Raw genomic sequence first — 14,106 nt, 5'->3', positions numbered from 1 at the left:
AAATGATCTGAAAACACAAAAAAATATTAATTTGAAACAAAAATATAAATAAAAAATTAAATTTTTTCAAAAATATTTTTGAAATACAAAAACAAACTGGAGTCGGCCTACTTTTCTTTAAAAAAAAAAGTTGAAAAATATGCCAGCCAGTGGAAGAAAAGAAAACTATTTTAAGATTTGTGATGTGAAGAGGAGAAGCCTTACATTAAAATAACCAAGGGAGGGAAGAGAGCCACAAGTGAGACCATCGAAACACATGTGACCAACGGTGAAAGCACAGTCTTTGCTTCTGCCATTCTCTGTCTTGCAAGTCTTTCTCAACTGAAACTGTCTTTAAGATGACGTGAGAGAGATTCACAAGTCCCGTACTTTACTTGGATTTTGGAAAGCGACTTTTTTTTTTTTTAAGGTATGAATCATGTATTAGATCAATAGATCCTCGAATATAATAGCAATCTTTCAAACCCTCGTCTCAGAGAAAAAAGAAATTGCCAAATGATTTGAGATGATGATTATTTAACGTCACCAAGCCAAGGCATAGTCATGTCATAGTGGTGATATTTCAACCACTTTCAAAGAATCGATGGCTACCTACCCAATCATTTCAATCACTCAAGAAAATAAATATTATCACCATACTAGTTTCCAAGGATCCTAAACCTAAAGCATATTAGAAGTTAAGAGGTCCCCTCGGAATGCGATCCTCTATTTTTAACTCCCAGAAAGAGGAGCAATGGAAAATGGGAACTGAAAATACATTGTGCATTGACCAGCAAAATTTACATCCTGTCCAAACATCGAAGCACCTGAAAAGCACTTAACAAGAGTTATACAATTCAAGGGGTGCTAATAAGCACATTGCACTCTTGAGTTCACCAGCAGATATAAACAGGTAAACCAGTCCATTCAATGTGTGATGTCTTAGTAGATTCCAGGAACAATCCTGTAGCGAACCTTCTCACAGTACAACTTCCAGTACTTCCCATACCTGCAAGCAGGAGATCGTCAAAATTTTAATCATCCTAACTAATTTAGAAAATGCATAGAGGGTCTGATGATATGTGCCCACAAGCACAGATCGCATTTTAAAAAAAAAGTTTGGCAATTCTGTGGAGGCCACCTGAGTAAGAACATAAAAGCTTTTCGCTTCAAGAAAGTAAAATCATTGAGGTTATGAGCATGTGCTTGCACACAAGTTTATAAATCTGTGCTTACTTGGACCGACATCGATCATCATCCCTTTTAGCTCGGTCAAACAGAAGGATGGTCAGAAATATCACATAGAAATAGGGTAAGAACTGCAAAAGCAAACAAAGATATCAGCCGTGTGTCCACAGGACTTCATGATTTGAGAAATTACTCCTATATACAAATGCTTACATGATTAAAAAGAGCCGGGACAGTCCAGAAAAAAGCAGCCAGTATTTCAGGTACATAATGGAAATGACGAGATAAGCCCCACCTGCAAAATCCAGGATAAAGGCTATCAAACTTTCCCCAGCTCAAATATTAATACAAGAAATTACACATCTCAACTGAGAATGGCAGTAACTATCTTGACACAACTGTATTATACAGCTTCATGATTTTGATATTAACTCATATTCATGGTGTGTCCAGCAAAACTTACCATCCCGATGTCAAAAGGAGGCTTATCTTTGTTTGCCCAGATGTTGTAGTGTATGAGGCCACAATCTGTTAAAAATCAGAACGTATTATGACCCTTTCTCCAGGTTGAAAATTATAGATCATGTAAATATAAAGGATAGATCACCAGATCACCTTTGATGGAGCCCTTCCCCAGACCAAACATTTGCCATTTGTTCTGCGAAATTCTTGCCTTTGCCTGTCACAATCATAATTGACATATATGGAGAGAATGCCTGCTGCTAGTATATAGAGTGCAAGCTGGACAAATAGGAGGATATGGTTAGAATAAGTATATCAAGGGATAAACAGCTTTAGTTTTTTTTTTCTTCAAGACTCATAGCAATCAAGCGTTTATGCTGATCTAACTGGATTTGAATCTTGCCTTAAGGTAGCTCTAAAATTGTAAATTGATTGGTGCTTTTATCTTTTGACTTTTGGCCTGAAATTCAAATCACAACACTTTTTTCTTGGGGAACAGAGGAACTCAACTAATTTTGCCAACCCAAAATCATCAATATCTAAATTATTTGACCACATTTTAATATATTTACCAAGAGCAAAAGGGCCATAAATTAATAGCTTTCACTAATTTAATTTCATCTCCAAGTTTTTACCTAACAAACTTAACTCAAATTCAAGACAAATAATGTAAAACATTCGGACAAAAGAGAATGGCTATAAAAGGGCAATTGAATTGGAAATCAAATAGATGAAAATAGTACAACACCTGAAGTCCAAGGTTCACAGGATGGTTTACAAGGTACATGCCGGGAGAAGTATACACAGATGGAACCCATACCAAGCATCCCCAGCAAATATAAAATCCAGCTGCCAAGTCCCATCATAGGAAAAGGCACAAGGAAAGTAACCATTAGAATAAGAGATTTTTGGAGGAAAAAAATTATAAGCTACTTTGACAGAACAAATGCTAGTATTTTCTCGAAAGAAAATCAATGGTAATCTCATTGATGACAAATTGCAAATCAAACATATGGAGAAGTAAACCTCGATCATGTGCAATGTCCATTGTGTTCCAGTAACCAGCTTCCCACCAAAAAAACTTTGTGACGTACACCAGCATCAATATTGTATTTACAAGCATGGAGTCAGCTACTTTCCCATTCTGCTCATACTGATAGAATACCCAAAAAGCAGATTAAGATTAGTATTCATGTAATTATACATGCAAAACATGAATTGGAAACTCACAACTAATGAGTTGAATTACTCATATTGCACATATAAGGTAAAAGCAACCTTCAGTAATGAGAAAGAGTACATGTGAAACTAAGTTCGAAAATAAAATGGTACAAACATGTTTATGATCATAGCCTCTGAGGCCACCTAAATAATGAAATGAAAACCGCGTATTGTTGACATATAGCACTGGTACCACATGGCATAATAAATTAGTTATACACAATTCCTTCATGGGTTGCTAGGTAGTCAATTTATCTGGGAAAGTGGATTTGAACAGCACATTGAAGGCAAATAATGTCAAAATAACTTTTAATCATGACTTGATACACACAAAAAAAGATGCTTTTATCAGCCAACAAACAGGGGGTGTCACTATAGAATTTGATTAACTCTTACAACCAGCATGTACACTATCCCAAGCTTACAAGATGAGTATTGTTCTGAAAAGAAACATCTTTTACCTGCTTAATGCAATAGGTTAATGCCAGAACAGCCCAAGACATCATCCCAAATCTGCAGTTTGTGAAAACTTTGATGTCGAAGTTCTTTCCTATTCGAGGATACAGCTCCAAACCCTGCAACAGAAGAAGAGAAATCTATAAGAGCAAGGCCTAGACTACAAGAATGCCATATAGGAATTTGAGTTAATGAAAAAAGAACCATATGAAGTGGAAAGGCAAAACGATAATTTAATTTATTGTTTTACAAAAAACTTCAGATGTAGTCTAGGAAACTTTTAGGAACAGTTCACAAATTTGGAAAGAAGCTTAAATTCGAGTTAGATCCTAGCTAAAGGATTGGTGGGTCTCTAATTTAAGCTTCTTCCTATTGGTTATATATCTGGCTCAGTCTCCCCTTTCCCCTATCAATGAGGTTGCTTAATGGACAAATAACAATTGTCACGTGAGCAAAATGAAGATATCATAGAGATCTGAACTCACCCAATAGAAGTCAATTATCATGTTCCCAGATGATCCAGAATCAGTAGATGATGGAGCCAAATGACCCTTCCAGATTGAAAAATAAATAAATAAATAAATAAAACCAGAAAGAGTTACAGCAAAATAAATGCAAACTGGGAAAGATTGCTGATTAGAAATCCTTACCTTTATGTATAAGAAAACACAGAAGACTAAGCTTCCAAAAATGAGAGCAGAAAATATTTCTCCCAAATTATCATAAACAATCGAGGGGTTGAATATACCAAACCTAAAGAATAAACAGGAAAAGTATTAGGTACGCTCCATAAGCATTTGTCACCAGGTGAAATTAATCATTACCAATCAGAAGCAGCATGTCTTACATTCCACAACCTAAAGTGGAACAACTACTATGATAGAATCTAAAAGAACCTTTTGCTAATCATAACCCTTCTATAAATGACTGTAAGCTTATTGGGAATGCTTAAGTACAAGGAAGTTAATGGAGAAGCTCTCACCACCAAAGGCTAAGATAGGTAACTAAAGTCACCACATATGCTGCCACACCATTTGCCTGCAATAACCACAGAAAGAAAGCTCATTTCTGGTGCCATGTAAAAGCTATGCGGTATGTATGAAGTAGCATAAGCATTTGTTTCCAATCTTCCGCTGTTATAATCAAACAACAAAAAAAATAGCATAGAAGTTTGATAAAGACAATATCATGTGAAAAGTACCTTGTAAACAGGTCGGTTTCCTTCAGGAGAGATTGGACCCTCGACCTTTTTTCCAGGTAAAAGAAGCTGCAGTGCAGCCTCAAATGCTGCATAACAAGCAATAATTTTCCAGGCAATTGCAGTAGGCCTTGGCCAAATGTTTATAAATCCTTGCAAGCCATGTTGCTTCAAGTAATCCCAAGTTTGACAAACTGACCCATCAGCATGTACCATTGTATACCATCTGCATTAGGTAGAAGATTCTAATTTTATGAACCCCATTACATCAATGAACCCATCCCCCCTTTTCTTCCATGCATTTTCCAATACACTAATCAAAATGACACCGCCAAAAAAATCAAAAGATTATCATCTCGAGACATATCAAGATCTATAGCTTTTAATACTGCAATAGTAAAAATGATGTTTTCTCTAAATTTTGCAAGAAAAAAAGCAGCGATCTAGAGATTTGTTAAGCAGGCTAATAAACTTAGCATCCAAAAAGAATCGGACTTTGACAAGCAATAATCTGAAAAGGTTAGTGCTAAGATCTAAAACAGCCCAGACAAAGTTTTTAAAAGATAGCAGCTTCATTTAGTATATCTACGGTGCCAATAACCGATACAAAAAAAGAGCAAAGAAACTACCAAGTATTATCAGATTCAAATGTAGAAGAAGCAAAGGAAAAGGGCTTACAGTAGAATAACAAAAGGAGGGCAGAGAGTGAGAAGTGAAAGCATTGAAAAATAAGTAACCAGCGGCGAATGCACAGTCTTCGTTTCTGCCATTCTGTCTGCACTCGACTGAACTGAAACTAGTGGGTCTCCGAATACAAGGATACTTGTGACTTGTGATGAAAGAGAGGAGGGTGACTATTTGCCTAATTTTGCTTCCCTTGGAAAAAGACTCTGCCTTCCTGATTGGCAGTTAAAAAAAAATCTTGGCTTGCCAGGGGTGCATGTCATGTGCCATACGGCAGCCAGCAAGGTGCTTGAGAATTTTATTAAAACGAGGTGTTTAGCATTGAGTTTGAAATTTTTTTTAATTAAAATTTAATTTTTTAAAAAATATATTATTTTTAAGTGATTGATTATTTTTTATTAAAATTTATTTTACATTATTATTTTTAATATTTTAGATAATGTAAAAAATAAATTTTAAAAAATAAATAAAATATTATTTTAATATATTTCTAAGACTTTAAAAAACAATTTCTACCGAACAAAAATCCTATAAAAAACTAGTAAATTTTATTTATCATAATAATTTTAAAAAAATTTATGATATGTTGTGTTTTTTTAAATATTATTTATTTAAAAATATATTAAAATAAAATTTTTATTAATAAATTATTAATAAATATATTTTTAAAAATAAAAAATATTTTCAAATGGATCTTAAGCCACTCTAAAAAATTAAATTTAAATATTGAGAGAGAGAGAGAGACATGACGGATTTTGATTTCAATAGAGGTGGATACGGATGCACTCTCCTCCACCTTCGGGTCGGGTCTAGAGTCTGTAGACCCATTTGGTTTAGGTTTAAAGTTCAAAACTTTGAGCCTATTAATTGATATAATAAACCCAAAGGTGGAAACTTTTAAAGCCCATAAACAAAGTTCACTTCCTTTCTTCTTGTTATAAATAAAGAACACCAAGCCATCTAAGCCAGAAAGAAAGAAAGAAAGAAAGAAAGAATGGCAGCAATGGAAGGGGTGATGCAAGACCAATCACAGCTTCAGAATCAACAGCAACAACAGATGGTGGTGCCAGAGAGACTGAATCACGCAGTGCAACAACAGCTCAATTTGGAGTCTGTAAAGACTCGAGCAATCAGCCTCTTCAAAGCCCTCACTCGCATCCTTGAAGACTTTGACGCCTATGCTCGCACCAACACCACCCCTAAATGGTCTCGTATTCTTTCTCATTTTATTTATTTACTCTTTTTTTGAGATGGGTTTCCTTGTTTATTGATTTAATAGTTTTGGCTGTGGCAAAGCTTCGGCTTTTCAGTCTAGAAAATTGTTTGATGGGTAAAATATGGGAATTTATTAGTAAAGGTTTGCAAGTGAGAGAAAATGGGTCATTGATTCGAATGTGTTGATTTTGCTAATTAGTCATTGAAATTTATAGTTTGTTAAAATGAGCATGCTTGTGTGCTGTGCACCAGGCAAGATATTTTGGGGCAGTATTCCATGGTGAACCTTGAACTTTTCAGCATTGTGGATGAGATTAAGAAGGTTTCGAAGGCTTTTGTTGTGCATCCAAAGAATGTTAATGCTGAAAATGCTACAAGTATGACCAGTAACGAAGTTCTCCTTTTCTTGCTTGATTTTTGGTTGTGCTGAGTAACCTTGTTGAATTAAATGGCATATATTGCTTAATTTAACATGAAAAACTTTGTTTTTTATCCTGTGGTACAGTACTACCAGTTATGTTATCCTCGAAACTACTGCCAGAGATGGAAATGGATGACAATTCCAAGAGAGAGCACTTGCTTCAGGGGATGCAAAGCTTGCCAATATCCTCACAAATCGAGAAGTTAAAGGTGGGTTAGAGTTCATTCAGCATACAGTATATCATCATCGATTCTTTGTATTCAGGGATTTATAGCTCTCTAATTTTGCAGGCTAGAATAGATATGATTGCAGCAGCCTGTGAAGGTGCTGAAAAAGTATTAGCAGATACTCGTAAAGCCTATCAGTTTGGCACCCGCCAAGGGCCCACGACTCTTCCAACTTTGGACAAGGCTCAGGCTGCTAAGATTCTAGAACAAGAGAACTTGCTTCGAGCTGCTGTAAATGGTGGTGAAGGTTACTATCTCAACTGCCGATATCCATGCACATATTTGTCTGTAGCTCTTGTTCCTCGTTTTTTCCTTGAGCATTTAAATTTTGCACTCTTGTACTTGGAGAGTATTCATGCACATATTTCTCAGTAGCTCTTGTTCCTTGTTTTTGGCTAGAGCATATTTGTACTCTTGTACTTACAGAGAAACTTATCATCCATCATTTGCATTATATGCTTGCAGGCCTACGAGTAACTGGAGACCAGAGACAGATGACATCTGCACTTCCAGTGCATTTGGTGGATGTGCTGGCTGTGTCCGATGGAATGCATAGCTTCTCTGATTCTTCTGGTATTAAATCATCACTTTGTGTGCAAAAGTGGCTGTTCCTTATAATTTATATTGGAGATAAAATAATGCTGTGGAGGAGACTCTGAGAACATTCTCTTACAGGGATGTATATGAAGAATACTCCGCCAATTTCGAATAGCATCAATAACCAAGGGTCTTTGTTACAGGTTAAATCAATGGTTCTTTCTTAAAGGCACATTCTTAATTCTATATATATATATATATATGCATTTTTGTACATCTTGCCTTTTTATTTAGCTGTGCAAACATTTTTTTTGTGGTCGGTTGTGTTGTTGACATGCCTAATTTTTTTCTGGGGTGGAAGGTCACTCTTTGCTTGGTTGCTGTATCCCAATTGTTACCATCTCACTGAAACTCTTGGTTATTCGATGGATGGTTATATGAGATGCTTTGGAAATGTATTATGTAGACTTGTGGATGCATCAATGTGAAAGTGAAATTTTAATTAAGTAGCCAAATAGGTGTTTTTAAGCAAATCTTAGGAAAGCAATACTATCAAATGAATTTTATTTACCATAAATTCTTTTGTGATGAAAGAAGTAGAACCTTGATTTGTTGTCCCGATTGTATGAGAGCTCATATGATTTTTCTTTTTGGATTTGAAGTTGTACCATTTTTTATCTTCTGAACTTATATTGTAGCAGCCTACTGGAACACCACTTCATGGAAGATCAGCTGCATCTCCTTCTGCTGCCACGAGTGCTACTTCATTTGACCACACAACACCATCCCCGCTGCCATATGCCAATTCACCTCGGTCTGGTACGAACATGATGAACACACCTTCTCCTCAGCAACAAGTTCAACAGCAGCAGCAGCAGCAGCAGCAGCAGCAGCAAAGGCAAAAGATATTACTTGCTCAGCAACAGCTGAGGCAATCTTCTTTGCAAGCTTTGGGACAGGTGTTGGTTTTTTCTGATTCTTGAATTTTTCTCGTCATCTCTTCTTTTATGATTGGCTGACTTAACAATCAAATTCTATTTCTTTGTGTTTTGTGTGTATGAAACCATAACATTTATGGCATTTTTCAAATGCAGACACAACCTTTGAATTTTAAAATTTTCATGAGGAAATCATGTCTCAAAGTTTAGAAGATTCATATTCTTATACCCTTTGAAATCTGCCCCTGTGTCTCTATGTATGTCTAAGAATCATTATTGGGTAAAAGATCATCTTTAGTTTTGAGTTGAATCAAAATGAATCCTTGCATTTTTGTAGCTTTTCTGAAACTTTGTGGAGGCAACAAAATACTTTAATTGAACTGAACTTTCTGTTTCACTGCCTAGAACTACTATATATCTGTTGTCCAACTTCTTTGAATATTTGGTCCCAGTATGTTTTCTGTCCATTTCCTTATAATTATCATTCTTATTACTAGTTCTCTTAGATCATATCTTTGAGTTATTAGCCAGTGACACAAATTATTTTCGATAATTATATTTTCATACCAATACGAGTCGCACTACTTTATCTAACAATTTTAACTTGTTGTGCAGAACCAAATGTCACAGATGCATGATTTACAGAGCCAGGGGCAGCAGAAGTTTCAGCCGGTAACCTATATTAGCTTCTTTGTCATCATTACTAATTTGGCCCACCATGTTTTGATTGTTTTCTTTATCTGTTTCTTCTCCCCTTACAGCGTATGTCCGAACATTTATGTGCCTTTCAAGCCTTTTGTCTTAAACTTTTATTTTGGCATTTGGTTTTCTTCTATCTACAAAGTACGGGTTAAGCTAACAAGAATGCAGGTTTTGCGAAGTGAAAAATGTTAAGAGACAAACATAAGCCACCTCACCTACTCTCAATACACATAGTTTGTTATTTCATTGCACAAAGCCTCTTGCATCTCTACCAATATCTCAAGTCTGGCTCTATGTGTTTCACTCTCAAGTTGTGTGAATTATATCTAAGAAATATAATTCACATTTTGGGCTCGTGGGCATCACTCTTGAAGTTGTTCCTCGTGATCAGAAATTCTAATATGCTACTAGAGAGATGTATGTCTGTGAAATTTCAATTTTAAGCTTTCTCCTGTACGTTTGCTTTTCTTCTGTGTTACAATCAAGAGGGTTTTGTGAAAGTTTGGGGTGATAAAATATTATCAGAGAGCAAGCTACATAGATCTCAGTTGTGTCAACTTTATTGATTTTAATACACTGATATGAAAGTTGCTTGACCAGTGCAAAAAGGGAGTTTTATGTGCATTTGTTCTATGCTTCACTTTTTCTTATTTTAGAAATAATTTCTTGGCTAAATTTAATGTCTCACCAGTTACATGGACAACATCAGATGCAGTATTCTCAGCCAGTGGGCCACCAGCAATTTCAGAGTAGGCAGCTATCCTCCGGACATGTTCAGCATGGCATGGGTCAAAGCCAACTCAATCAAGGAAATCAGTTAAATCGTCATTTAAGTCAGTTTTCTAGCGCTGCTAATACTTCATTGTTCAATACTGGTCAGGGAGCACCAAACACCCAGATGGTCAGATATGTTGATTATTTCTAGTCTTGTGCAATCCATCTATATTTCTTGTTAAGTGATCAGGTTGCATATTACACATGCTATGACATGTACCAGTATAGAAAACACCATTCGATTTCAGTTTGTGGTGTCATTTGATTTCATTTAGCTTTACCCTATCTTGCTATCAAAGCTACTCTTGTGATATCTATAGACATATAATTGTTCTTTTTTATAAAAAAAAAAAATGTATCCAAAATTTGAAGCTAGTCTTTCTCTCTATCGGCTGGTACCAATAATTGACTATGAATGTACATGTAATTTAATTGTATTTGTTACGAATATATGTAGTTGATATTGATTCTAAGAGTTTAAATACTGGATCCTTCTTTGAGGTCACTGGTGTCCTGCACTGCTGAATTGCAGTATTTCAATGAGACCTCAATTTCATTATTTCACTTTTATTGCTTTTTTGTTTAACTTGAGTACACCTTCATAATTTTCTTGCGTGCATATTTATATTTCTTACTACCCTTATTTTTTCTATCTTTTAAGATGCATGCCCATTGCTTCTGCTCATAAATGCATAATGAATGTTTTGTTTGTATGTGCCAGATTTTTGTATCGTGTTTCTTTTCTCTCTTTTTAGTTGAGTTATTTATCTTTTTAAGATCACTTCCCCTTTTGATCCATCTTAAACTTGTGATGTTTTGTTTGCCTCAGATTCCAAACATGTCTTCCACGATGTCATCACAGCCACCTGTAACACGAATGCAGGTAAGCTTTCTGTGTGCTTTGCGAATTTATATTTTCTGTTTCCTTTTGCTTAAAGGGAAACGTGGAGAGGGGAAAGGAGGGAAGATTGGCTTCTAAATTTCATTAGTGCATATTGGGTTCCTAGTCCACCAGAGTTTACCCAAAATCTCTCATCAGGTATGATGCAACTAATAACATGGTGACCTCAAGTCATAAACGGAGGGCTTGATTTGGTGCCAGACAGATGTTCCAGCAGCATCTTCATGTTAACTGCATGTGCATGCAGTTTGATATTTATGATTTGCTTTTAAATGATGGGTCAAATGGGTCATTCATTTCTGTACTGAATAATAGAAAGTTAGATGATGTTACCATTTATTTCTTCTTGTTGAATTCACTACACAGTTTGGATTAGCTGGTAACAATCCCCAGAGGAGTCTTGCTTCCACGGTTCTTAATGATCAGAGTATGAACCTGTTCTGTATTTTTTTTCACCTTACAGTCATGCTTGGTTAATGAACTTGCAGTTATTTTCTGCTCTTTTTCTTTCTTTCTTCTGTAATTCATCCCTTTTATCATTTTGTTTTTTCTCCCTTGTTGGAATGGGGAGTTCTCTCCTGCTTTCCTTATCAGTCCCATGCAGGGCAATGGCTGCATTGTGTTCGTTTTGGCACGCGCACACAAAAAAAAAAAAAAGCAATTGTGCTTGTCTTATGTTTATTAGAATCTTAATACATGAGGCTAAAGTTCAGTTTGCGGCCTTTGCTTGCAGTGTATAATATGGGAGTATCCAATCCTGGTGGTATGATGCCCATGCAGCAGCAGCAGCAGCAGCTTGGCTCTCAAGGTGCGTTTGGTAATATGCAACCAAATGCTCAGAATTTACAGTCAAGCATGGCAGCGCTTCAGAATGCATCACAGAACCATCCCAATTTTGCTCAACAGAGACAGCAAAATCAGCAGTAGCCATGAAATAGCACTGTAATATTCATCATTTCTTTTTCCTGATGAAATATCTTGCATACATGCCAATGAGGCAATGGTTATCAAAATTTGCTATGTTGAAAGCATGTGTATCCATTGGTAATTATGGTGTGTATTCAGTGTGTGTCTTATTGTTTCATTAGTTGATAGAGCACGTATCTTAAAGAGTTCATTTACCAGTTGAAAGCTGCTATTAGAAAGCTGTATTACGCTGTCTATCTAGGCAATGTCCGTCAATGTTTCACATCATTGGTGATTGTATTTTATTGCACAACCAAACCAGTCCGCTTTTATATTTACAGCACTCTGTCCGGCACTCTAAATTTAACCATCTTGCCATGATGGTCAACTCTCTCTTCCAAGGGATTCGAGAGTCGTGTTAATATTACATGTTTGAATGAAAGCCACAACCGTCAAACTATGTGCTGACATTGCACAAGACTGAAAATGAGAGAGTTAAGGTTGACACCATATAGCCCGTCTCTTGTTCGTTGTAATATGTAAGTTGAGAAGAGAGAAGAAAAGAAAGAAGAAAAAAACTGTGGCTCGGGGCTGGTTTCTATGAGAATTTTTGTTATAACTGTATATATGCACCTGTCTTGCTCAGTAAAATGGTGCTTCAGGGATTTGAATGCAGTTAGTAGAAATAATTGCATCTGGTTCTTCGCGACAACGGTGGAGAAGAAGAGGTTGTAGGAATGTGATGATGGGCTTAAACAAGCTTGGAACAGAAGCCACAGCATCTCTCCACAAACCATTCTAGCCTGCATTGAATAGAGAGTAAATTAGTTGCAAACAACACCCCCCGGCTTTCTTGAACTAAAATATAGTCAGAGATCCCTCTTTTCCTCCTTTCCCATGATGGGAAAAATATCATGTTCCATCCTCCTCTATCCTGAATTTCTTCTACTCTTGGTGAGCTGGATATTCTAAATCATGAGATGCTAATTGGACTTCATTGGGAGGCAAGAATAGTATATATTATATTGGTATATGTTGCCTATGGTTGAATTACCGTTGCAATTTTCCTGACAGTCAAGAATGGGCAGATTCCGCTGTCTTTGGTTCACATTTTGCTGCTTTTGACTGGTTGGTCCATGTATTGAAACCGAAAGGAAAGGGGAAAAAACCTGCCAGTCAAAACTCAAAAAGGTCCAGGCAAGCTCGACCAAATCTAATGGGGGTGTGCAGGGTCGATTCGACATGAATTTCCTTTTCTTTTTGTTATTGTTTCTATAAAGTACGGTGCAAGTTTTGGTTATCCCAAAATGAATGAGGAAACAGAGAGATTCATTTCTTTGAATGTCGTGCAAGATAGCACAACGAAAGAATGAAGCAAGAAAAAAAATTAAAAAAAAAAAAGAAGATTAGCACAAGAAATGAAGTTAAAGGCAGTTGTATATGCTTGAATTAAGTAAAATATATTTATTTAGCTAGTAGATTGGAAGATTGTCAGATTAGATGAACCAAGAAATATGCTCACAAGTCTTCAAGGCAAGAACTCTTAGAATCCAGCGCATCAGGATCCGGCCGATCCAACGAAAATGCTGAAGGCACCCGTTTAGGACTAGCCAGCTTTTGAAGCAAGGGATGGAGGTTTTCAGAAGATGTGTGGCTAGAAAGAGGAGGGGAAAAGGGCGGTGAAGGAGAGGGGGAGCAGGAGAAATTGTACTTGTGATTTCCAGCTCCAATGCTTATGGGAAGAGGTGATGGTGGTGTTGGTGGTGAAGATGATGGAGAATCATAATCACACCCCATAAATGAAGAGTTAATCTCTCGACTTCTTCCTCCCCACCTCTCTGTCTCCGAGTCCTTAAAAAGATTAACGAAGAATCTGTTAGATGTACTTTCCCGGGAGTTTTTGTTTGAGATGCAGGTAGAAAGTATAGACAGACCTAACGGTCTAGGCCTCCTGGGTTAACTTGTCAGCTAAACCTACCCTCCTTAAATCTTAATTGAGGGTTTTACGGGTGGTAAATACCGCGTTCTAAACAGCGGTTTAAAATCAAAAGCACCATTAATTCTGGTTGCTTTTCATCCATACCGCAGTTTCAAACGTACGTGGGTCTATCCAGAGTTCCAGACCGTATCTAGCTTGTTGTCATATGCTTTATCGTCAGTGGTGCATGGAGGAGCTACCATTAATAGCTCTTTCAATGGCTGCTCAGTCTGTTTGATACACTTAAAATCTACATGAAACTCGATATAGTTTTTATTTTAAGAAATTTCAAGACGATGACATTAAATTTTTTAAAAAA

General features: G+C 36.4%; 3 protein-coding genes across 7 annotated transcripts; 1 reads left to right on the top strand and 2 right to left on the bottom strand.

Annotated features, from left to right (window-relative positions):
• Nucleotides 1–677: 677 nt before the first annotated feature.
• LOC7455518 (7-dehydrocholesterol reductase) lies at nt 678–5,399 on the bottom strand. The gene is made up of 13 exons (XM_002316399.3): nt 5,183–5,399; nt 4,508–4,730; nt 4,289–4,344; nt 3,957–4,059; nt 3,792–3,857; nt 3,312–3,425; nt 2,656–2,782; nt 2,378–2,478; nt 1,783–1,908; nt 1,631–1,695; nt 1,381–1,462; nt 1,216–1,298; nt 678–988 (listed from the first exon to the last, which is right to left on the bottom strand). Exons 1-13 carry the CDS (start codon nt 5,272–5,274, stop codon nt 922–924), a joined length of 1,305 nt encoding a protein of 434 aa, XP_002316435.1. The 5' UTR covers nt 5,275–5,399; the 3' UTR covers nt 678–921.
• A 747-nt stretch (nt 5,400–6,146) lies between these two features.
• On the top strand, nt 6,147–12,064 carry LOC7455519 (mediator of RNA polymerase II transcription subunit 8). 4 transcript variants are annotated; one of them, XM_024610954.2, is made up of 12 exons: nt 6,147–6,394; nt 6,656–6,780; nt 6,909–7,033; nt 7,115–7,298; nt 7,517–7,624; nt 7,727–7,791; nt 8,290–8,547; nt 9,142–9,198; nt 9,920–10,129; nt 10,832–10,885; nt 11,270–11,330; nt 11,637–12,064. In XM_024610954.2, exons 1-12 carry the CDS (start codon nt 6,183–6,185, stop codon nt 11,828–11,830), a joined length of 1,653 nt encoding a protein of 550 aa, XP_024466722.1. In that variant the 5' UTR covers nt 6,147–6,182; the 3' UTR covers nt 11,831–12,064. The 4 variants fall into 4 exon arrangements, with proteins under 4 accessions (XP_024466722.1, XP_024466723.1, XP_002315372.2 ...); XM_024610955.2 differs by having other exon boundaries at nt 8,287–8,547; nt 9,938–10,129; XM_002315336.4 differs by having other exon boundaries at nt 8,287–8,547.
• A 23-nt stretch (nt 12,065–12,087) lies between these two features.
• On the bottom strand, nt 12,088–13,780 carry LOC18102809 (uncharacterized). Of its 2 annotated transcripts, XM_024610957.2 has the most exons (3): nt 13,332–13,780; nt 12,864–13,144; nt 12,088–12,612 (listed from the first exon to the last, which is right to left on the bottom strand). In XM_024610957.2, exons 1-3 carry the CDS (start codon nt 13,604–13,606, stop codon nt 12,608–12,610), a joined length of 561 nt encoding a protein of 186 aa, XP_024466725.1. In that variant the 5' UTR covers nt 13,607–13,780; the 3' UTR covers nt 12,088–12,607. The 2 variants fall into 2 exon arrangements, with proteins under 2 accessions (XP_024466725.1, XP_024466726.1); XM_024610958.2 differs by lacking the exon at nt 12,864–13,144 and having other exon boundaries at nt 13,332–13,769.
• Nucleotides 13,781–14,106: the final 326 nt, after the last annotated feature.

This window comes from Populus trichocarpa, chromosome 10, assembly GCF_000002775.5.
Source record: "Populus trichocarpa isolate Nisqually-1 chromosome 10, P.trichocarpa_v4.1, whole genome shotgun sequence".
Lineage (NCBI taxonomy): Eukaryota > Viridiplantae > Streptophyta > Magnoliopsida > Malpighiales > Salicaceae > Populus > Populus trichocarpa.
This window is presented reverse-complemented; position numbering and strand designations above follow the sequence as displayed.